Source organism: Glossina fuscipes, unplaced genomic scaffold (genome assembly GCF_014805625.2).
Source record: "Glossina fuscipes isolate IAEA_lab_2018 unplaced genomic scaffold, Yale_Gfus_2 60510, whole genome shotgun sequence".
Taxonomy (NCBI): Eukaryota; Metazoa; Arthropoda; class Insecta; order Diptera; family Glossinidae; genus Glossina; species Glossina fuscipes.
In genome coordinates, this window is record NW_024002876.1 from 56708 (window position 1) to 82170 (window position 25463).

Here is a 25463-nt window from a genome sequence, read left to right on the forward strand (position 1 = left end):
AAATGCCAAAATGGTTTTGGAGCCTAACTTAGTTGGTAGGAGCCGACCAAATGTTGCATCTGGTCGTACCAACCCTTTTTATTTGGTTCTTTCAGCACTTGTAACTGGAAGAAACCGCTATGAATAGATAACGAAGCGATCGATGTGTCTCACAAAGACGGATTTTATTGCTAAGAAAGTAGATTAGATTAGATAAATTACCATTCTTGTAAACTAACTCAGAATTATTATGCTACAATATAAAATTATAAAATGATGCACTTGCATTTTGCGTTTATTTACTTCCAGAAATATGAACAGCTTGAAGTGTGCCACAAAAATGCCATATAAGCAAATTAATATAAACAACGACGACACACTTCAAGGTGTGGATTATGTAATTTGCAGTATTTTTATTTGTGGTCAGTTATGCTAAACCAACACAGAAATATGAATATGCAAATGCAAGTGCATGAACAATTGCTATGTTAATAACTGCTCATTCAACCAAACATGAATGTGTAAAGCAAGAGTACGGTATTGAGTGAGAGTGTATATAAAATTAAACCGAGTACAAATCGAATAAGAACTATATTGTTAAACTAAACAAATACAAATAAGATAAAGTATACATAAACATAAAGTAAACAGTAACATAAAAACACAACCTATCCTAGAACAAGACAACCGAGTTACGTAAACACTTAAGAATAAAATGTAATATGAAAATTCAGTACATATCGCCGATGTATGATCGGAAAGGTACGATTTAAATAAAAGTTTTTTTGGCCGATCCCTTTAGATATGAATGAGACCATTTTATAAGGCCAGGTGTAGAAACAATTTTTATTAATTTAAAGATCAGTAATTCTTGACCAAATTGAACGATGTTCATGTAAATAACATCTGTCTGAATGCCATTTTGAAATGAATCAAAGATATAACGAGCGAACACCAAGAGATTAGTGACAGTAGGATTTACCTTTCACAAAACCATGCTGTTGTGGTGAAACTATTGAGTTTATAGGGTTCACGAATCAGTCTGTTAAAATTTTTCCAAAAGTTTTAGTAAGAAGAATATTTTAGCAAAAAGCCTATAGTTCTTCTAGATTGCCTACTGGCACACTTATATGTAACGGTAAAATGCACTTCTAGTTATCATAAAAAACTCCGCTAGCTAGAGACAAATTAAACCCGTAATTAGTTTGACTAAGATGTCTACACATTTGACAAGACTACACAAGAGATTGCTATCCGGATCCTGAAAGCAGGAAAATGTTAGCCGACAAAACCATTACAAACTTCAGATTCTTATCTTATTTTAGAGAAAATATCATAATTACTAATGTGACGTGGATAGCTAATCACATACGTATAAATTTTGTAACAGTGTAATTGCTCAAAACTCTTTGTAAATAAGTTAGAAATATTCTGCGGGTCAGATGTTTCAAGAATGTTAAGATGCATATGCGATGGTAATCTATGAATCCTTCTTCTAGAATTCACAAAACTATAAAAGCACTTAGGATTTCTTCTAAAGTTTAATCTTACTTTCTGCAAATAGTTTTATTAACGCTACTTATTATTAAAACTTAAAAATCCTTGTTTAGCTACCATGTAAGGAGCAAAAACAATAGGACAACCATTTTTTCTGCATTTTTTAAAGAGGCTGTGTTTATAATTTGGAATGCGTTTGCATTTCTTCGTCCACTATGGAGAACACATAGACGTCGTGTCAATCAAATCTAATTTCACACGGCGCAGAAATATTGGTTTAAGTGTATCATAAAGGAAACTCGAAAGAGTATCAAGATTAGTGCTAGAAGATTCTCAGTATACACCGATCCATAATTGGTCTTAATAAAATTATATTCTTGTGCTCTTTTATTACCTTCATTCCGTTTACAAAACCTAACATCCAAAGAAATATAAATAGTCGGATGAAAACCATCTTCCGGCTTGGCAAAGGGACTTATATAAGTCATTGATAGATCCACTAAATTGTAAATCTATAATCGGCATACTAAACTCTTCCAGCTTGATAGCAACATCATTCGAACGCAGAGAGGTGGACAGCTCGTGAATGAGATTCACGTGTGGTGCGCAGACAGGCAAATCATACGTAGCTGATATGAAGACCCTGTTAAATGACTTAATTCGGATACAAATGAATTTCACACTATCTAAATTAGAAAAACGAAACTACTTTTCTGGAATTGTGGCAGGCAGTGCAATCAAGACCCCAACATCAATTCCACCCGGCCTTTTGATATTCCAGACAGCAAACTTCTGAACAGATTACTTTTGTTTTCAACCATGGCTCTGTAAACACAATCACCTGAAATTTACAGCCTGTTAAATTAAAATATAAATCTTTATTTTTAGCCTGAAGAACTCTTACATTTTAAACAAGTATTTCAAATTATTGGATTGGACATCTAGTTTTTTGGCACCGAGCCAGCACGTGGTTTATATTTTTTCCTAAAGGTAAACTCTGTAACCAATAAAATTAAATACACTAAAGTGTCTCGACGATTATAATTCAATATCTTCTCAGCTGACGTACTCGTGACTAATCGAAGGGCAAAAATCGTTATACCTGAAGGAATTACCACAAGCTTATCCTCATTTGGTGGCTGCAAATCACCAGCGACACCAGTTTCACTTTAGAATCAAATGTAGACTTGAAAGCTAATGCAGATGTAGAAGTACCTACCCCCAATTATAATCGAATTTCATCAATAGTGTTTACGCGACCAAAATTTTTTCAAGCAACATGCTAAATGGAGTTCACGCTAGTTTGAATGAAATTCTTTAACTGAAAGCTGTGTAGTTTCCAAAGGTACTTATATGAAAACGTGGGGTTGGAAAGCGATTGGCAAGCGTGCAAAGTTTTTAATTTTTGCATCGACAATTTTGCCCCTGATAAATCAGTTCACTTTGAGATATTTTCCCCAATAATTTCTAGGGTATTGATGATTGTCGCATTATTCTTTTCTTTTGTTAGAATATAAACATCATCAGTTTGTAGGCAATGTTCGATTTTTGAAATGCGAAAAAGAATCTAACTTATCTTATTAAGAGGAATTTGAGAAAGCGTAACTGATAGTCGCAATCCTTGCCGAAAAAAAACCGACTCTGCCAAAGCGGTTTTCAAGACCTATTGTAGGAATCACAATATGATTTCCTTCAGAAATTGCTTCCGTTGCGAACAAACTGATGTGCAGTAGAGCATCAATACAACTCGTGCCTGAGTTAAATACAACTTGTTGCTTTATAGCATAAGTTTTAGATTCAGGAAATCAAGCTAATCTAGCAGCCACAATTTTCTGTATCAGCTTCATAGGAAGGACAGCAAAGATTGGATATAGTGAGTTACGCTTACTTGAATCTGTCAGCGTTTCGCTTATTTGATATAAAATACAATCCAAGCCCGATGTTCTGTCTTTTATTTTGGCAATACAGTTCTGAAGTTCCAATACGGCCATAGGTTTTTCTAGGAATGCAGCGCATCAATCATTGAGAAGAACATCTGAGAAAGTAACTAATTTTAATGACGTTTAAGGGGAATCTGCAACCGGAAGAGTACTCAAACCATATTTCTCTGAAGTGGTTAGATATCTCGTGTGACTCGATTTATATTGAGTGTTTTTGATTATCTTGATTCTTTCTGAAATCAAAAGCTTTTTGTTTTCATACTTGGACATTAGTATGAGCAGGAAATTTTTTGAAAAGATTTCATAAGTCCATTTTGTTGCTTCTTACCAAGGTTTGCTTGTAGTTCCACCAAGGGCTATACGTTTAATATGGTTTTTAGAATGAGGCATAAAAAAATGTTCAACAGCAGAGATAGCTTTGGCCATAGCAGCATCATGATTGCAATTTACGTTAAAAGCTCTCAAGCTACGTTGGTATTTAATTTGCTTGTTTGATTGTTCTTAAGGTTGAATTGGTTTTGTCGGTGTGTCGTTTAAAGTTGATTTCTTGTTTTATGGGGATTGTGACACGATCGCAATTCTGTTATCGGGTAAATAGTTTAGTGCTTCATATCTATGGCGAGCTTCCCTAATATCACAGTAGTTTTCAATCATGATTTCCCGCATTTGTAAACATCAAGGGCAATCTTAAAGCCGAACGATGATCACTACAGTTACTGCACAAGGCACGACAACATTCGCTAAGTTTATGTGGATTTAGTCCGTAATTAATACGCGTTGGGTAGCTATTACGTCTTTTTATTGTGTGTTCAAGTCGCTAACAATATTTACATTTCATAAGATTTAGGATATAATGCTCAACTTGATATTTACAGGAAGCAATATCAACGACAGGTAGTTGGTAGCGACCAAAAGTAAGAAATATATCAGCATTGGCTGTTTTAAATTTATAGGTATGCATTATACCTTAGCACTTTATCTCGATAATTATTTCAGGCGCATGATTTAGATAACGAGCATATATAATGCCGTCTACCGAATTTAACCATTCAGGTAGTTTCGATGAGGTTGGGCTTAAGCTCGAAAGGCACTTATTTTCGAATATGGGTACAAATGGTATGTCCAGTGTTTGTAGTCTTGTGATAATACGTCTTCTAAATAACACTTATAAATATATTTGTTATCATTCATATAATCATGTTAGTATTAATTGTGAATCATTGAGTGCTTGCTAGCTACTGCTAACAAATGCGAGTGCATTAACACTATAGTCGGGAAAGGATACCCTTGATTCTGCGATTTGAAACCGAATCCTGGATATGATTCATTATATAATTTAAAAAGAACATGTACAGGTTGTTGCAACCCATAATTTGTGCGGCATTGAGAAAACTTAATCTTGTCATAGCTTCTAGTGCGCCAGTTAGGAACGTGAAGATCCATCGGGCCAAATTGGAATGGCCATTTCCCATAGCGTTTTATCATTTAAGAGACGAAGGTTTTGTTTGCAAAGATGGTAGGTCGCTCAGCTTAAGCGTGTGCTCAAACGGCTGCGGGATAACCGAAGTATTTCACAATCCAAGCAGATCAAATAGTAGGAATTGTTTTTCTAGCGGCTCTATTAATCAGGTCTGACAAACGAGATTAATAGGCTAGTAACGTGACAGCAAAATATTTCTGATGACATTCCGTCTAAAGGTCTTTTAACTGCAAACGGACTTAGTTTAAACATTGTCTTTAGATGTAAATATGACATATATTTTTTCTGTTAAAAGAATGTTAGTTGCTGCCAATGATGGAAAATGGGTAACCTTTTTAGGTTTTTTGTACGAACAGGATCTGGGTCTGATAAGTTCAGGAATTCCTTAGGACTCTTATCCGGTGATCGCGAAGCCATTATGTAATTGAAATTTTAACCACTAACTTATAGAGTATTAAAGGCATCTACTTAACTAAACAGAAAAAAATTTTGTATTTGATGAAAAATTCAATTGTCAAATTTTCCAAATTTGTTTGTTTTACTGTACTGAACTATCAAGTTTACTGTTAAAATCACCTTTAAATCAAAATATAAAACAAATCGTACAACAAAACGGTGCATATTTGACCCAAATCGGACAATCCGAAGCATGTTAAATAAAGTGCTGAAGTTCATATAAAAATAATGGATCTCTTTTTCCACAAACTAATATAAAACAGAACATGATTTACTATTCCAAGGTCAGTGGTTTCAATCTTAAAAACAAACTGAACAGAATTTATATAAATTTGAAAACCAAGGCTCCACTGCAATACTTGTCTAGTCACGGTTACGCTTACCCTTAGACCCTTAGCTATGAGCAAAGATGGCGCCTTTTAACAGGAAAAGGGCTTAAGTCGTCTGTCATCGCTTGTGCACAATTGTTCCTCAAAAGAAAGCAAACCTTTTGGTTTCTTTTCAGTTAATTAACTTACAAAAAATTTCCTCTGCTTTCTCTGAATCAACAACGAAGATCCGTCAGTAATGAATGATTGGATTACACCATTTCCAAATTTTATTCCATTTCATCAAAAACGCAGTTAGAATGCGCGCATACTATACTTAACTGTTATGTGAAATGTTTATACATTTATTGTTGTGTTGTTATGTTAAACGTGCACGCTTTTTTTTATTTCTAATATTTTCTAGTCATCTTAAATGTAATCAGAACATTAAGCAAATTTATCGTTTTAAGAAATTTTTGCTTAAATAATCGGCACCACACTTCTACAAAAGACAGAATGCCAATGTTATTCTTAAGCTGTGCAAAATTTCGCCAGAAGCGAAATCGGAGATGCAAAATTTGTTTAGTATCATGCCACATGCGGTAACAGAAAATGTTCATATTTCAAAACCACATCATCCGAACCTGCTTAAGAATAACCCTTTCATATTATATACCTCCTAGCAATTCACATTATGTGGACATATATTCTATTTAATAAAGGTACCGATTACAGGATTAAATGGGCAGGTGAAAGAGCACCTGTGAATTTATTTTAATGACGGCCGAACCATCATAAACGAATGTTAAAAAGAGAATTGAAAAAGGTGTCTCTTCGAGTTCTTGACAAAAATCCCACGTCAACTTTGTTACCAAGAGTTCCACTTTGTGCCTTTAGAATTCGAAACCTTAAATTGATTTTTCACTGGTCACGCTCGCGATAGGTTTTACTTTTTCAGAATCAGGACGAGAAAATCTGATATTGCGGTTTATGCAGCACGGTGAATAACACAGAATACTCGCTTTCTCACGATAGAAGCTCTAACTTCTTGAAATTGTCACAAATTTAGTATTTTGTAACCCGAAACTACTTCTGTGCGATTTTATGGTTTTATACGAAGCCTTTCTAGTTTAAGCTCATACCTTTCAATTATGGTCTGCAGGATGATGTAGGTTTCATTTTCAACTCTTAGGGGATATATTTACTAATCAATTGTTTACAGGAACTTATATCCAAGTTTAGTGCTCGAAGATCAATATTTAACTCTCCTGACTCAACTGACTTGATCTTCAACAAACACTATGCTTATATACCCATTGCAAGCAGCTTATGAGCCCGATATTTCATTTTGACATTTTCGTGTTAATTCCTTTTTCCGCGAACTACTAAACCTTTTCGGTGAACACCAGCTGCATTAGGCTACTGTCCCGAAGGATGTCAAAAGGTAGGTTTCCATTTTAAGAATTTCGTCTCCTAAAAAATCGAACAGTTTCCATGTTTCATAAAATGTATGATTTTCATAACAATATAAATTCCAAAACAGGAAAATTTTTTCCATTAAAATATATCTTACTTTTTTTGAGTGCGTATGCAAGCAGCATTTCTTACTGACTTAGTCCGTCTAAAATCAATAAACTGAAAAAAATAAATAAAAACAACTAAAAAAAAATTGAATTTGTGAAAGATAAATAATATTGTTACAAAATTCGATTTTCTCGATCTTGTTCGTATCACTAGATCGTGGTCCTTCTTTTTAAGACAAATACCCTTTCACGTTTTCCCTTCAAGACTCTTTTATTTATAATCGATTTATATAAGGGTAGGACTATTTACAGTTTTACAGCGTTCTTTTAATAAGCTTTTTTTCAACTAAAATGTTCTTTTCCAATTCAAACGTTCTTGTCCGACTGACTCTGCCTTCCACAAATTTTCTGTTTATATACATTTTTACAAGCATATTACTATTGCTTAACTCCATGGTTTCATTTTTTAATCCGGCCGGCGCTTGATTTTTCCCTGTCTCCGAAAATCATTGTCTGGGAAAATCAATTAGTTGGAATAAATGGATTTAGGATTTCCGTAATAATTGTTAAGTGTTAATAAATAACCCTTTAATGTGATTCAACGTACAAATATTAGGCAGAATGCTTCGACATACCATCTTATGGAATAAGATCGAACATAGAATTGTTATGAGATGGAGAAGAGCTCTATGGGATGCTTCCAATCCCACTGTGCTACCTAAAAACGTGTAAAACAAGTAAGAATCAATATAACGTCAATACTTTCTCTATAGATTTTTTATTATTTCTATTTCATTAATATTCATTTCATTATTTCATTAAGACATTTCATAATAGAAATAAGTACGTGTATGTATTGAATATTTAAACAATACACATATGAAAATAAAAAAATATATAATTCAAAGTTTGTTGACATAAAGAATTAAAATAGTATTCTTTTAGTACAAATTAGAGTAGAAATATGATGAATTTAATTAAACACTCGTCGTCAACTTCGAAATCACTTGGGATCTCGCGGAAAACGACCCATCACCCTCGATTTTATTCCTTAGCAATTGATTTTGACTCCATAATAATTGTTGGATGGTATCTGGAAAGCGGTTTTCATAATCAATTTGCTGCTGAAGCGATCGCGGGTGCCAAAGAGCACGTTTCTTTCTTGGGCTTGGGACGTAATTGACAAAATACGTCTAACAAAACGAAAACAAATATTAAACTTTTGAAAATTTTAAATCACATACGTCTACTTACTTGCGGTTCTAAGCTGTACTCGATATACCGTTCTCAGGCGGCACATCTCGTATACTAGGGCTTCTAAGCACAAAAAAACAAATTAAAAACAAACGTCGAATTACACATTAAAAGTTTACTTACCCCTCTACCCCACGACAATGATATCGATAAATTTATTATGTTTTAATGTGCATTTATTTTGTTTGTTTTCAGTCTATTTATCCCATCTATCTATTTATGCTAAAAACAAATGCTACTTAAGCAAAGGTTAAGAAAGCTTCTTAATTAACTAGAATATAAAGAATTTTTAAGCCTCGGTACAAAACATTGTCAACAAATTTCCATTTAAGTTCTTTTATACCCATTAGATTAAATCCTCGTTCTAATCGTGATCATCATTTGATTCAATATTTTCAGTGTGCAAATTTTTAAATTTGCCCAACCGAACATAAGTAATCAATGTATATAATTTGCCAGAAGAGTCCTTATTATCATCGATCTATTGTTTTCATAAGTTATACAATCGTTAGTTTCGCCACTTTAAAAACGGCTCTAAAAACTACTTTACTTAAATATGTGATTTTATAACAAGTTCCATTTGATATAAATTCAACCTCTTTCTCCATTTTGCAAAACTATATCAAATATATAAGTAGAGTAAGTGTATAATAAATTTTCTAAAGTTTATTTTTCTTTTTTCTTCAATTCATTCGCTAAATATTGGTCCTTTACTCCTTTAACAGTTGATTTGTTTGCTCATTCACCAGAGAGGAAAACCAACTACTTTTTTCGGAGTTTGAGAGTTATAATTAATTATAAACAAAAACTTCCTTCTTCTTTTCTGTTTATTCATATATATATATATGAATGATAACGACGAAATTGACACGGAAATCTTACGCGGTCGTGATTATCAATTATCGGCTTATTCGCGACCGAAACTTAACTTTCCGATACTGGGCTACCATGCTGATAAATAAAATGCTTCTTTACTGACATTAATGAAAATATTAAGGTATTGATGTATACTTGATATAATCATTTCGTTTTATTTAGAATAGCAGCGGTTCAGTTGATGGTTGCATGCGTGCCAATGGTCACCCTGGGGACAATCCCTTTTACAGTAACATTGACAGCATGCCGGATATTAGACCTCGTCGTAAATCAATTCCCCTGGTATCGGAACTGGTAAGTACCAAATAAAAATTAATTGTTTCCAATATCAAATTATAAAAATAAAATAACCATATGTATTTATGTGCAATATTATTGTAACTGACAAATCTTACGCTGTCACACAACCAACTCTTCCCCTTACTTTCTTCTGTACATATACTTAATTTTAATATATTAAACCTGTACAAATATACAAAACATTTATAAATATAATATAATAAATACGTATATATACATATATAATATATATATATGCATATAAAATAAATGCATATGTTAATAAATATATATATACATATAATATATAATATATATAATCCAAAAAAAAATGTCAAATTTTTGTATAGGCGAAACTTTGAAGACCTCGGCCAAAGGTATGCAAAAGTCTCTTAGACCCTCTGGGGTGATTATCTATTTGAAAAGTGCTTACACTTTGTGATAGTAGCTCAAAATTCTATATACATCATATACATATTTACCTTATTTTTACTATCAGCTTCTAAAGTAATGTTTTCCACTTTATTTACGCTCTTCTATTCCTTCTATGAAACAATTATGAAATGGATCAATTGAAACGTATACTTGATTGAACGTTCTCTCATGGATTTACAGGTGCTTAAGGTATAGAATCTGAATACTCATGAATAATATATATTTAGAAAATACATTCTATCAAAACTTTGTTTTCCAAATTTTAATTACACGTGTGTTCTGGTACACATTCGACTTTATCACTAATCTTTACTTAGCTTTCACGAAAAACGACAATAGTGATATATACTTTGAAGTCTTTGAAGTTTTAAATATTCGAGCAATTCCGAAAAAAGTGTTGTTAGGTTTCAATTTAAAATTTCTCGTTAAACTACGACAATAATTCTGTCCTATAATTTAAGCATTCTTTTTTAAAAGCAGTTTGTAAGAATCTCATTGTTGGGTGCAAAATTATTAATGAATGATGCGGACAAAACGCACATTAACACATTTGCACTTTCTTCGACAAGTCTGATTGTTTTTATTTTTATGTATTATTGCTTAAAAGCTTGTTTTAAGCAGTAAGCGGGCTGTAAGTGTATTTCCGCAGGTACTTTATCCTCTACTTATGACCATAAATTGTTAATAATTAACAATTAAATAATAATTATTAGCATCATGCTTTTGCCACCAACACAACCCTAACAAAATATGAATCCAGTCTGAGTTGTAGTCTAATCTGTGAAATCGGCTTCTTTGCATGTTAGATTGGTCGATTAAGACATTTCGCCTAAATTCCTCATTTTAAAAGTTATTCTCCGCAGGGTAATAGTTTTTGATAAATTTAAGTCTCCGACGCATATCACATGTTATGCTTTAATCATAATCGTCCGTAAGGGACCAAGTTAACTAGTTTCGTCGAACAAAATGTACAGCTTCTTAGGAACCCGTATCTTGCTAATAGCCATTAACAATTCTTGCCCCTAAAAAGTTTATAGTGGTTAGGCAACATGTAGCGTGAAAAAAGTTTTTTTATACATTATACCAATTGCGGGTATAGGGAATGTTACAATTTTGAGAATGTTTGTAACGGACTCGAAATAGACCCACTTTTTATCTACGTTTATTCATCTGCCTGAGGTCCTTGCATTCTTATGTTCAACCTTCTGGTCGCGATTTTAATAAGATTTCGATGTTTTTTAGCTCAGGTTGTTGGTCAGCTTGAGTGATATATATATATATAGGTGTATTTTTACATGTTTTCATGTCGGCCACGTAAATGTGACCGTGTTGTGGGAAGGATTTTTTTTTCATTTTTGCCAAAAATTTTCCATTTTTCGTTTATTTAATTTTTATAAAATTGTTTTATTTACATATTGTGACATTCTGTTTGTTTTTCGATTGCTTTTGAGTTGATATGGTGCAATGGGTATTATTGTAATGTAGAAAACATGTTAATGTGTAGATGGGAAGTGTAAGTGTGTGTATCTGATAAAAGAGCGGATATTATGCATAAATAAAAAGCATGTGTAAAGGAGTAAGCCAATAAATTGACTGACCATTTATAGTACCAAAATAAGCTCATACAGCTAAAATAATTTATTCATGCCTCTTATTGCATCAAAAAGGAAGAGTTTAAAGAAGAGTTGACATAAATTTTATTATTTCATTTCATAAATAATTTAGAAAAATAACCAAAGTTTCATTTCAATGCCAAAGCCAAACTCGTACACTATACACAAATTTAATTTTTTCCTTAAATATTAATATCTGGTATGCTTGCCTTTGTTATCACCATTTTTAATCTATTTAGTATATACTTTCAAGTTTTTCGTAAACCGTTGGTTCAATTTTTTGTTATTCGTCCCGAAGAGTTTCTTGAAATCGTCCTTGGGATTTATAGTGTAATGGGGAATTTTCCTATCGAGATAGCCCCACAAATTTTTTTTGGGTTTATGTCTAAACTCTGGGTTGGTGTATTCATGACATGCAGTAAATTATATAACACGCACATTGTCTACGTCATGCTTAAGGACATCGTCTTGGTGAAAATAAAAATATATCAAGACCAAAATTTTAATCCGCACTCTCCAAATGTTCCTCTTTATGTAGTAAAGCAAAACAAAAATTTTCTTTTTTTCTGCTGGATTATATCGACGACCATAGGTATCTCCACCGATTTCAAGGATGGTAGGCAATCATTCATTTTTAGAATTTTAAGAATAGATAGATTACTTTGTTTTTGGGCCTCAGGAACATTAAGAAGAATACGTATTTAGTCTTCCACCAGAACCCTCTTGTTCTGATATTAAAGCTTCCCTAGCGAGATTAAAATTGTGATCCCTGAGAGGATAACGTTAAGCAACTGCACCGGCAATCTTGGATCTTAATCTTAATTCAATGTACAAACAATCAAGCAAATTTACTACAATTAAGAGAACGTAACTATCAAGAAGGAGTAGTCTGCTGTTTTAAACGACCTTTAAATTAATTAGGTGGCTCGAGAAAAATACAGAACATTTATGATAAATTTGCTAACATGTGCTAGACGTGTTTGGCTATTGATGGCCTGTCCTCAAACTGTTAGTTTCGATTATCCGTGTACCGGTTTGAGAGAGATTATATTTTCATGCAAATTTAAAACTTTGTCCTTTTAAATTAACTACAGCGGCTACATAACATTCTACCTACACTCAACAATCTTACAAAATATATGCACTATAATTTGAGAGGCTCGAGCTACTGATTATGACAAACTTTCGCCGATATATTGTAAGTTATTAAACTAATGACACCAATTTTGAATAGCGAAATGCTTCACCATTAAATTTACGTGTATACTAAAGCATAATTCGTTTTTTTCTTTTACGTATCAGCAGCCGAGAATGTAATTATTATTCATTGAGCATGTTTTCAAGTATACTTTAAATTCAGATTTCTTAAATTTCTATAAACTGACCGTAATGTTCTTCATCGTATTGCCAATTATAAATCAAATTTATAAATCGTAAGTACATACTCATTGGCATATTTGCCTAGTTTTGACCGCCACTGTATAGGATTGTATGTATTTTTTCATTATACTAACGTTTGCTTAAACACGGATGATGCCGTTGTATTCTCAGAGATATGTTTAACATTTCAGAAGAATAGGCACGATCTTACTACATACCATACTTACTCATACTTACTCTTACTACATACCACGGAATCTAACGTACAAGGTTTTATTTTGTGCTTCTTTTTATGAATTTTTACCCCTCATTTGTTTTTATTTCTGCAACAGTTTTCTTAATTTGGATATATACGACTTACTTGATTTGGGCTTTATGTATGCTTATGATCCACTTCAATCGTTTTATATGTTATAGAGTTTTTGTTTTTGTATTGACTGATTTTTAGGTATTGCCGAGTTTGACACCAAATTTGTATACGATTCGATAAAAGCATTTAGTTAATTTGAATTCCCAGTTCTTACAAAGCTAAGATAATCCTTCGTACGTAATCAAAGTAATAAATGGCGCTATTGACTCGCCTGCATTACTTGGTGAAATAAGCTTTAATGTACCCAACCGCTTCTCCAGGCACTTTACCTTTAAAGTCCATTAAAGCAACATTGGTTAATGCGCGTGATTTACCTAAGCCGTACTTAAACTAGCTCTTAACCTTAAAATGTCACGATGAGTCGAAAATGAATTGTTGTTAACTATTATCGGTTGCCAAGCTTAAGCATGTTTGCGATGGCTTAGGGGTTCAATCGCAATTTGGTCCTATACCGGTTGTGTGTGTGGCTCTATGCTAGTTGTGTACATGCTTTTTTTCTTCTTTTCCTTCTTATTTATTTTATTGTACGTATACAAAGTTTTACTATTAATTAATTCAAGATTTACTTTAAGAGTCAATTGAACTCGACTGTCAAAATGTTTAGTTGAGTTCCTTGAATAAGTGGAGTAAATAAATAAATAAATAAATAAATAATATATGAAGACTTAAGAGCTTAACAACATCTATGTTATTTAATCAATTTACTTTCCTGTTCAGTCACGCGTACGGTTTGTCGCCACAAAGTTAAATTAATTTACATATCTTTTACTTTATAAGTACATACAAATATATATCTAGTAAATATATATGATTAACGCACAATTTTAAACAATTTGAAATCATAATATTCACTTCTTTTAAATGCTTTAACTTGGGACCACGAACCAGTAGATCCACTCACTTGTTTTAATAATTTCAATTTAGAAACAGTTTGTTTATAATATATTCTTTCTTTAACAATTTCAACTTAGAACCAAGAATACGTGCGTATACACTTACTTTTTAAACAAGGACAGTTAAATTCAACTTTCCTTCGTTTTAGAATAACCACTTCCCAAATTGTGGACAAAAGCATCAATCAGTTTGCTATTTTTAAATTTAAATTGACGCTATTGGAAAGGAAAAAATTGCATCTTTATAAAGTTGTAAGTGTGGTATATTGATGATTTCAAGAGCGAGACACACACATAAATTTGGGTAAAAGAATTTCGCTATTCACATTCCTTAAAAATGTGTAATGTAAACCGTTGAGACACTATAACTTTAACATGGTATAGAATTTCATATTAATAGAATGTAAATTAGTAGAATGATTTGATATAATAAAATGTATGTTAACGAATATTTGACTGCACAGCAACCAGACATAAATTATTTTCAAATAAATGCACTAAGAATCGATATAAGCATTCCGGTTCCAATTGTGTAAGCCTTTTACAAAATTATTTTTGCTGTTGAAACGATGAATGGCCGAGTATAAAAGGCAATTGCAGAGATTGCTCGTTTTTTTTTATTTTATTTTGCTAAACCAACGACAATATTTTTTGATTAAACGATCACAAGTTATGGTGATTGAAAAACGAATGATATATTTGCATGCATATTAAAGGCAACTACTAGCAGCATGCATATGTATTCTCATAAAGAGACGATTCATAGCTAATTTTAAAATAAACTTAACGAACGGATACTAACAAAAACTTAACATTAACATTGAGTTTACCTGAGCAAACATAACCGATGGTTCGATGGGCAAAAGTACCGCGAACATATTTTCTCTTTACTAATAAAGTCTGATTTGTTAAGTTTTTACGTCCGGCGATATATACGTTTAAATTAATACTTGGCTTTTATGAGCGACACTATGGTTAACAAACAAAAGGCATTTACCGATAGATGTACGCGATGTTTAATTTCGTTTTTGCCATAAATATTATATGTTTTACTCAGCTACTGCTGGTAAAAGCTTATGATTTAACGAGTTTGATAAGCCAACAAATCAATCCTGCCGCTATAACGTTTTTTGATTTGGAAAAGCTCTTAAATGAACATAAATAATTACTAATTCCAAATATATAATATAATAATTTTCTCATGCATAATTAGAAAAATTAGAAATCAACAACCTAAACTTTGTATTGCAACATCATAGAAGATATTTATTTGATACCAATGGGCCTTACAAGCGACTCCGGAGAAAGCCCGCTAATAAATATCTGTCACTTAACACTAAATTTTATTTTAAATTGTATTTTATTATCTCTATTAAAAATGCAATTAAATTAGATAAGTTGCTAATTTTGGTTCTGCCGAACAGTTAATTGCATTTTTACAAATATTGTGACAGTATGTGAATTATGTAGCATTTTATAAGCCGTTTTCCACTAATTTTCTACCCGGTTTTGAACAAGTGGAGATTTTAGATAAGGAATATTGTTTTAAAATCATCCACAAGTTGGAATTTGCATAACTGCAATGTTTTCATATTAAGCAAAAGTTTGGTGAACTTATTTATACATAGAGTTTACAAGGAATCATGCTTGTAACTGTATTCGCTTTTATTATATAAGCCATTTACATAAATTTTATTTGCTACGAAAGGATTTTGGTTAATTAGCAAAAGTTTAATGTGCGCTTTATAATAGCAACGAATGAATCCTTGTATCACGTAATATCAGTAATGTTCCAATTGTAGAGGGATAAATGCCAGATTTACCTGTGTCATACGTGCCTATCTTCGCCAAGGCCGCGGCTTTCGTCAGCTTTATCGCTCGTAGGCAAGTGGACGTTTGGTTGTTAAAGACGTCTTTTTCTTTTATAAAACAATTTGAAAGCGAAACGATGAAGATGAAGTATTAGAAAGTTCTCGTAATATTTCATTAGATACCCAGTTTCTACAGTTGCATTGGGTCAACTGGTACTCTGCAAACCTGTTAGGGATTTACAAAAATAATGAATTGGTTGGTTGGTTGGAGTTTGGCAACTCCGTGCGCTTGTTTTGATCGTGTTATTTTCTAGCGTTTATTAATTTAGCAAATTTTTACCTAATTTATTTTTTTAATTGGTAATTAAGCCTAAATAAAGCCTAAACAAATAAATAGTGGTTCATAATTACATTATATTGTGAACTTATATATTCCGAATTGTTATTGAGTTTTGATGACATTTTACTTTCTGGTTCTTCGTTCTACTTACCTAACGACACCTGGTGAAAACCTGAATTGCATTCGATGGTACATTTTCGCAATTCTTTCAGAAAAGATCGTCTAGATCGCCATATCATCTGCGTTCCTGCCCTACTTATTTCGATTTGCTCCTCCTCACGACGTTAAATTTATTAATATACGGGCGAAAATTGGTAGTAATTGTAATTTGTTCCTGTATTTCCCCAAACGCGGATGCTTCCACTTATAAGGAACACGCCTTTGTTTGTGACGTTGGTGAAAAGTCTAAACCTGCTCATATGGTCATCGTATTAGTGGACTTTAATTTGCCATAACTCACTTGGTTGCAGTGATAATTCTGGCTACGTGGCTTAGGGGTTTACTCACAAGACGGATCCGCACAAAACAAACCGTTAAACTTGATCACGACTATAAAATCGGTTTATCCTAAAGGAAGGTGTATGTGCCATTAAGGTGTCATCTATCTATCCACGCAAGCGTTGGTACGTTGTATCAGTAGAAAGGCATCAGGCATTAATCTCTGATATTATTATCATAGGGCATTTTTTCGAATTAATTGACACGATTACCGCAAGCATACTTAAAAATTGAGGTCGGCTTATAACCGCCGATATCGGGTAAACTCAATACCTGTCGAACAATGACTCATTGTAAAGAATAGCGAATTTACAGCTGTCGATAGACTATTCTTTTTTCCTACTATCGAAAGAAAAATCTTTCGATCATGAAATTGCTGTCGAGTAACTTGTTCGGATTGCGATCGAATTTACTTTACATCGATAGCAGTAAACCTGGTTGTAGTTTTTTTTGAATTGTATTGAAATTTAGCAAAGCGATTATTCTGTAAATCAGTACATAAGGTATTCTGTATAGGAGATTTGGCTGAACTTGACGTGAAATGACATCACTCTTAATAATGTCAAATGAAAACATTGTTACTTCAATAATTATAATATATTATTGTGTCCTTCATTTGCTTGCTCTTGAAGTGAACTCTTTGCGAAGGCACCGCTGCAACATTTGGATATCACAATAACCGTTTATTGTTAAGAGTTCACCCTTTGGATTGTCGCGGTAAAACTTATATAGTGATCACGTCTTTATTTATAAGAATTACATGGCAATTCTGCTACTCAACGAATCTGCCGTGCTTTAAAATAAAAAAAAAACAAGAGAAAGAGAAATGTAGATCGTTCTTAGGTATTAGGAGATGAACAATCAATTAGAAAGGTTCGATTTCTTCAGCATATACACCTCTGAAAAATATTTACAGGAAACTTTGACTGTCAATAAATACAAAATCTCTGCACCGATCATGAAAGTGTGTGAACCAGAACAAACAGCATATACGAATATGCATACTTAATAGGTTTTTTTTTTCTGTAGATAAATAAGTATTAGAAAATCTGCATAAAAAACTAAAAACATTAAAAACATGTCCTGCTTTAATAGCCATTTTAAAGAAGTGGATTGTTTACATGAAACTCTTGAACTTTTGTTTCCCAAAAAACTATCAGTAAATAATAAGCTCAAATCATTTGAGTTTACTTATCATTTAAAGCTAGGACGAAGGTGGCTATAAGATTCGTGCCAACAAAAAACCTCCTGATGATGTTAATGATGAATATAAGAAACACACACAAAAGCACTAACACAATACTACCGTTACTAATTACTTCGTAGTGTCTGTAGTAAAAGATCATGATACAAAGAAAAAGTTTTGAGCTTTATACGAGAATTGAACAATCTGCATATATATAACGTTGTTGGCAATGCAATCATAAAAGATAAATATTAACGATATTCAAAACAAGCCTTGATGAACACTATAATCAAGCAGAATATGGCGTTCAGCCACAAACGATAGGAAGGGTAACAAACCTTGCCTTGAGCGCCGAAAAAGAGTCAACAATTCAAAACGCTAGCCAAGTCTTACATATAAGAGATCCCAAAATAACAAAAGGCGGTTTATCGTTTTACACTCATACAGGCAACTCCCAACTAGATATCACGCAAACAAAAATTTAAATAAGAAAACGTTAACAATAATCCAGTTTATGTAAGAACTATTAACAACAAGCTCACGGGAAAGAAAAGAACGCAAATACAAAACAATGCAATCACACAAGGCCAAATTAATGAAAAAATCGTTAGGACCATCAAAATGGTCAAAATGGTTTTTTTTTTAAAGAGAAAAAGGAAAGTTACTAAAAGAAGTAAACATTTTTTTAATCAAATTTAATTTTTATAAAGCACTGCCGATGAAACTACACTAAAGATGATGATGATATATACATATACTGAGTAGTATAGACTTGGAAAAAATAAGAAACAAGCAAATTAGAATTCAATATCCTAAATACAAAATTGACCCATTAATTTCACGTTGCTAAATTATCGTTCCCAACACCTATTGACGGCATTTTCTTGTAATTTTGTGCGAAATGGATTGTGGAACAATAAGTTTAGTAACCTGAGGACTTAAATTTTCTTTTACCTGTACAATGTTTTACATTTTACATAACAGAACAAAGACCTCTAACATTAGAAAAAGAAATCATAACAGCTATAACAGTTCATTCAAGAAGATGCAGTTGCACTCCATCAGGAATTGCAATGTAGCACTCAGTAGCCGCATCAGTGATATAAAAGGACTAACTAGCACAACAGAAGCAATTACTAGTGATAATAGTACACGAAAAATAATTAAGTAAAAAACGCATATATCAAACACACTATGCAACAAAGAGAGATTGCGTAAACTTTTAAAAACGATCGAATATATTAAAACGCTGACAAACATGTTGACGAATGTCATTTACCACTTAGATGGATAATTTCTAGTATCTAGTAATTTTTATAAAAAATATTATAATATTTAATATTATAATATATATAATTTGCGTAAAAAATTTCAAGCTATCACAATCCTATACCAGAGAAATAGGGTTAAGTTAAAAACCTACAAAAAATCTATACAATAAAGTAACAAAACTTACCACAACGACCTAAAAAATGGAATAAGCAAAATACAAAATAGACACTTCTGGTACACCTCAGAAATATGAACAACAGATTAGTAAATTGCAAAATTAGGTTACGTAATACATGTGTTAAGACTAGCATTATATTTTTCAACTTTGAATATGACAGGTTCTCTCCATTAAATAGATTTGCATAAAAAATTGCTATCGCTGACACATTTTTCTACAGATAAAGAATACTACCATTTTAAGAGGTAGGTTTTCCCCTAAAAGTAATTTTAATCAGCTTTCTAAAGATGTTCACAATCAAACGCACTTTTATTTGTGGACGATACAATTATGCTAATTAGCTTACAATGATACATTGACAATATTTTAAAAATTCTTAAGAAAGTACGTTTGAAATTAAATGGAAACAAATGTTATTTTCTTTGAACTGAAGCCCTAATGAACAAAGAGTGGTATCAAAGGTGAGCTTTAAAATATAAAGGCATAAGAGATTATCGCCTAATTAGAAACCGCTGATGCAGCTAGAAGATTCCTGGAGATGTTTTCAAAATGTTTTAATAGACCATGGCCATAGCTAAATAAATTCATATTGATCAAGAATATATATTAGGGTAATTAAAAACTCTACCATGCGAATGTGATAACGCAAGTTAACGTAGTTGACTTTTATTTGTTCAATACGTTTTCCTTGAGTTCAACAAATTTTTTCTTTTGGTACTTGATCATTCTGCTTCTGAGCTGTTTATCTCTCGCTATTTGTAACTAATACAACTCAAAAGCGTTTGCTTCGTAAGCACCCACTAGCTTCTATACATTTTACTTTCAATTATTTTCGTTTAAAAAAAAAAAACTTTATTCAATATGTTGATAACTAGAATATATAATTTTAAGTTTGTCACGATTTCTAGATACGGCTGAACCTTTACTTTATTCAATTTCACGTGTGTATATATAAATATATAAATGCTTGATCAAACGCCATTATGATGTTAGGGAATATTTTATTATTCGATCAGTCGTCCTATAGATGAAGCCAGGGTGGTGATTGAGAAAAATTATATATACAGCTAGGAGAAAGAAAGGAGTAATGTTTGCGTATATTGGATTTGAAGACAGAAACGCGACGAATGGCCGAAAAACAACTGGGGATACCGTAAGCTGAAGGTGGGCAGTGCGGTTATAGAACGAAAAATCGAGATGTTGTATTGCACTTGAACGTATTAAACAAGTTTTTAACGAATTGAGTCCCTCACAGCGTCATTGATCTAACTCCATTTAAAAGTTTTAATAAACTAGTTTGTAACGGCACAGTAAACAACAATATTGTTATCGCTTAGTAACATTAGAAAGTCTTATGCAACTCTCATCCAATTTGCTTACTAGTAAATATCCTCCATTCAATATATTTATTATATTCCTAATGTTCCTTAAACTCCTCACCACGGAATTGAGGCGCGGAATTTTTGGAGGACGCTATTTTACTAACAAGTGAAAAGTTTTTTGTATATTGTGATTGACAAACTGTTGACAGTGAAACCGCCTTGAAATTATTAAGTTTAAAGTTTATTTATATAAAGTATTTATATTTATTAATCTCTGTGGCAGGAACTAATGCGGCTTCGCGGGTTCAAATATCATTGCGGTTCAGTATATTTAATCGTAGCTATAGTGAGTGTCACTTGACGTGTAAGACTTATACACAATGGTCTGCGGTCTCCTCCATATCTCTTTCCCTCTTTTCACTTCTTCCTAACGCTCACCATGCTAGGCAGATAGAGTACATTCCCTGAGTTATTAGCTATTTTAAAATGAAGAAAAATAAATAAAAACATATCTCTGAACTCAAATTTAAACTTAAAATATGATGTAAGGATTAGTTACACATGAAATTATAAAAAAATTGTTTTTCGAGCTTGTTCTAGTTGCTTGTCTATTGTCGAAGTGTATCGAGGCATAAAAAGGGCAGTTTTTCACCGTTTATAACTACGGCAATTCCACAAAAAAGGAGATCAAAATGATTTCTCTTGGTGGAAATAGGACCTAACATTGGTATCTCGAAAAGTACACTAGGTAAAGGAAAGTTGATTACAGATATTTAATGATATGCACTGTCGTATTGTCTTATTGTTTTGTCGATTAGTCTGCGTATATGTTTGCTCGTCCGTTAAGCCAATGTTCGCAATTACACAAACACACACACACATCCAACTTTATCTTCACTAAATTATTTTTATAATTCAGTTATTAGACATGTTTTTTTTTATTTTATATATATATATTTCTTTACGCACAAAAAAAGAAAACTTACTACTGTAATTGTTATTTTTGCCTGAACTCCAGGCTTTCGACTTATAAATTTTATGAAGTCATTTGCGGCATTAAGTTGCAGTACCCCGAGTTCATATCATCCGGTTAACAAGGAGGTACACACCATCGAACACGGTCATATGTACGTTTGTATTTATACATACATAATGTATTGAATTCATATCCTTAATTTAGCACGTTTACAATAGTTACCAAGTCCTCAGATGACAATGGTGTTGAAGACGATGATAATGATAATGGTGATGATTATGACGATGAGTTTTTTGTAGTTAACTTTTGAGTTGTTGTTTTCATATATACTACCATGTAGCATGCACGTTGTAAAGGTCTTCTAAGTCTCGAAAAAGCTGGTTTATTATTGCCAGATCATAATTAATTTGACTGTACGTTGTAGATTGGATAATACAGGAAAAACAAAAATCTAATATTTTTTACTTTTTGACCCTTTTGGTGGATAAAACACGATAACATCAAGTTTTTAAATCATTCACCTAACTTTATTTAAACTTTATTTATTAACTATTAATTAATTTAAAACTTTAACTTATTTAAATATAATTTTGTTAAGTTTAGTAATATTAGTTTTTTTCTAACATTTTTTTTTTTTGTTTTTCAACACGAATTATCTTCTGTTCTTTCTTTTATTCCGTGGCCTTCTGTATTCAATTTTTTTTTTATTTTCTTATCACTTTCCACGAACGACTTTCCATACTGAACTTCACTCCATGACAGCCTTTTAGCAAATGACTATACTGAAATCTCATTTAGGTTTGCTTTGATCTGTAACTCAATGTTTATGACTGGCTTAGTCAGTATGGACAACATTGCGCATAATTTACCCTTATATTATGCAGACGGACTTTGGCTTTTTTATTTTTATGATTCCTCTCTTCAATCTCAATTATTATACGTGAGGAATTATGAAAAGAAAGCCATATTAGCGGAATTCCGCTTTTAAATAACATACTGCTCTCCTGTGAAAAATAAAAGAGTAAGTAGATCGACAGAAACCCCCTACACCTGTGTGCGCGGACGTTACAGCTGTAGTGTTAAATTATGCTCGGACTTTCATAAGACTTTGCCTTAAAATTAGCAAAATAATGTTTTTTATGCAGATTGCGATAAGACCATTGAAAAAATAAATCACAAACTTTCATTATAGAAAGCTGATCGTCCAGGTCTTCTATCTGATTAAGTGCATAACGTCCTACTTAAAGATTTTAATACAAAAAGTTCGTTTCAAGTCTGCTCAGAGATTCCTCAAGGTAGTCGTTTGGGTCCTATATTATTTGCTGTACATTCTAACGATCTTCTTGTGGTTACCCAGTATGCTCAAAGATTTATATATGCAGATCATGTTCACTCATGTTTACCTTTTAATTTCCGAGAAAATCCGCATCTAGCCTAAGCGTGGTACATAGAAATCGCATGATGTTATGGTATAAAGTACCATATCATCAAACTTTAAAAAGTTCAATATGTTAGCATTCCCTTCGGTGCGTTTTACCCTACCATTTAATGCATTCCAATTTCATGCTTGACGTCGAGTTCTTCTTCAATTTATATATAACACCTCATTCAATATTAAGAAAGAAAAATAGAAGTAAAGCATGTACACAACTAGCACAGAGGAACACCCACAACCAGTACAGGTCTAAGTTGCAAGTGAGCTCCTAAGCTATTGCAAACATGCAAAAGTTTGACAACCGATAACACCAGGTAATTTTCGAATCATAGTGAGATGTTAAGATCGTGGTTTGATACGTGTCAAAATTTTACGACTATCTGAAAGTTAGTTTGTAGCTTTGTAATTTTCGAAACAGTGGATAAAGCAAATTTTATGTGTTGATTAAACATCATTTTTTGATGGAACTATATGTTGCTGAAGGCAAACAGTGGCTTGATAAGTCTTATGGAGGTTGCTTCAGAGAAATTAACTATTGTTAACTGGTGTGCTCAATTTTAACACGATCGTGAAAACATCTATGGTGATGGTCGCCCGAAATGGGTGATTGTTCCACGAAATATACATATTAGATTGCTCAGATTTTTGGTTAAAGCCCTTACCTTCGATGAATTTGTCACAACAGCAGCGGTCCTTCAAGGTAGCCACTTAGAACCCTTGCTATTTTTCCTCTACATTAATGGTCCCCCATCGGTGTTTAAGGCAAGCTGTAATGATGTTAAGTTGCTCTCTTCCTTTACCTCGATCCTGTCCCAAATGTATATTGGTTCATAGATTTAGTGGTTTTATTTGAACAAAGATTGCCTTGTAGTCTGCAAATTGAGCGCTCCATTGATAAAGATAGATCAGCGCCTGGCTTTATTAAAAGTCCAAACAGCTTGACGATCCATGTAACAAAAAGATTATACATGACTGGTGAGCAACGCTTGAATACGCCTCGGTCATATGGTCTCCTGTCTATAGGTGTTCCATAGATTCAATAGAATCCTTTTGGAAGCAATCCTTGCGTCTCGTCCTTAGGAATTTAGTATGGAATCCGCTACTTTCCTTTCCACGTTATCAAAATATATTGCTTCTTTTAGCCCTACTTTCACTAGAGAAAAGTATCCTAATAGGGGTTTCTTTGTTGGTTAAGTTTATCAATGGCGTTATCGGTACTCTTACATTGTCAGAAGATATAAACTTCAATGTTCCTAGCTGTTCTTCTAATAACTTTATTGTTTTATTTATTGTATTTATAAAACTTGGTCACTGTAGATATATAATAATTATAAGCTTTTTAATCCGTTCAGGATATTGCATCAGTATGTAACAAGCATGGACCAACTCATACAGACCCGGATCAAAAAGATCGTCAGTTGAGGGGACAACAGGCAGTGGAAATCGTCCAAAGAGTCAAAACTTACCTGATGAAGTCAACAAATACATATCGTGGGATACGCATCAACTATCTTGAAAGGAGACAAACGATCATTTCATTTCAATGTACAAATTAAGAAAAAACGATCTCACAACCAACAGAAAAAATTGCTGTTTCACCATGTCAATGCCACGTGTCACAATTTAATGAAAATTATGCTTAAATTGAATGAATTACTCTTCGCATGACTTCCAAATTCATCCTACTCCTCAAATTTGACCCCAGCGATTACTGGCATCTTGCAAACATCAGAAAAATGCTGCAGAGAGAGAAAGCTAGCTCAAATGAAAAAGTTATTGCCGAAACTGAGGCTTATTTTGAGACCAAACACAAACCGTTCTATAAGGAAGATATCGAAAAGTTAGAGGAGCGTTAGAATGACGGCATAATTCTTAAAAGAGAGTATATTAATAAATGAAGTCGAGTTTCTTAAAAAACTTTGAACTCACCAACATTTGTGTAAATAAAACATTGTTAATGAGTCTTGCCAGACCCGGTTGAGTTTATTTTAAATATTTTCGCTACATACTTTTGACTGGGACTCTTTACCTACTTACAAATAGAGTTACAGTTATTGGTTGGTGGTGAAGTCGTAGATTAGGTTGCGGCAGATAGGCTGAAAAGTTTCCGCCCGTGGTGTTTCTTAAAATTTTTGCTATTTTTGACGCGCATTTTCTGTTTG

At 32.7% G+C, this 25463-nt stretch overlaps 1 protein-coding gene across 7 annotated transcripts in view; it reads left to right on the top strand.

Annotated features, from left to right (window-relative positions):
• The window catches only part of LOC119643365, a 141506-nt gene that overhangs the window by 38369 nt on the left and 77674 nt on the right, over positions 1-25463 (top strand). For 4 of the 7 annotated variants that reach the window (XM_038042715.1, XM_038042718.1, XM_038042712.1 and 1 more), the window contains 2 exons: positions 9476-9607; positions 10208-10216. In XM_038042715.1, the coding sequence (XP_037898643.1) occupies positions 9476-9607; positions 10208-10216 (141 nt within the window). The remainder of the gene's footprint in view (positions 1-9475; positions 9608-10207; positions 10217-25463) is intronic. The other 3 variants (XM_038042716.1, XM_038042717.1, XM_038042714.1) reach the window with 1 other exon arrangement.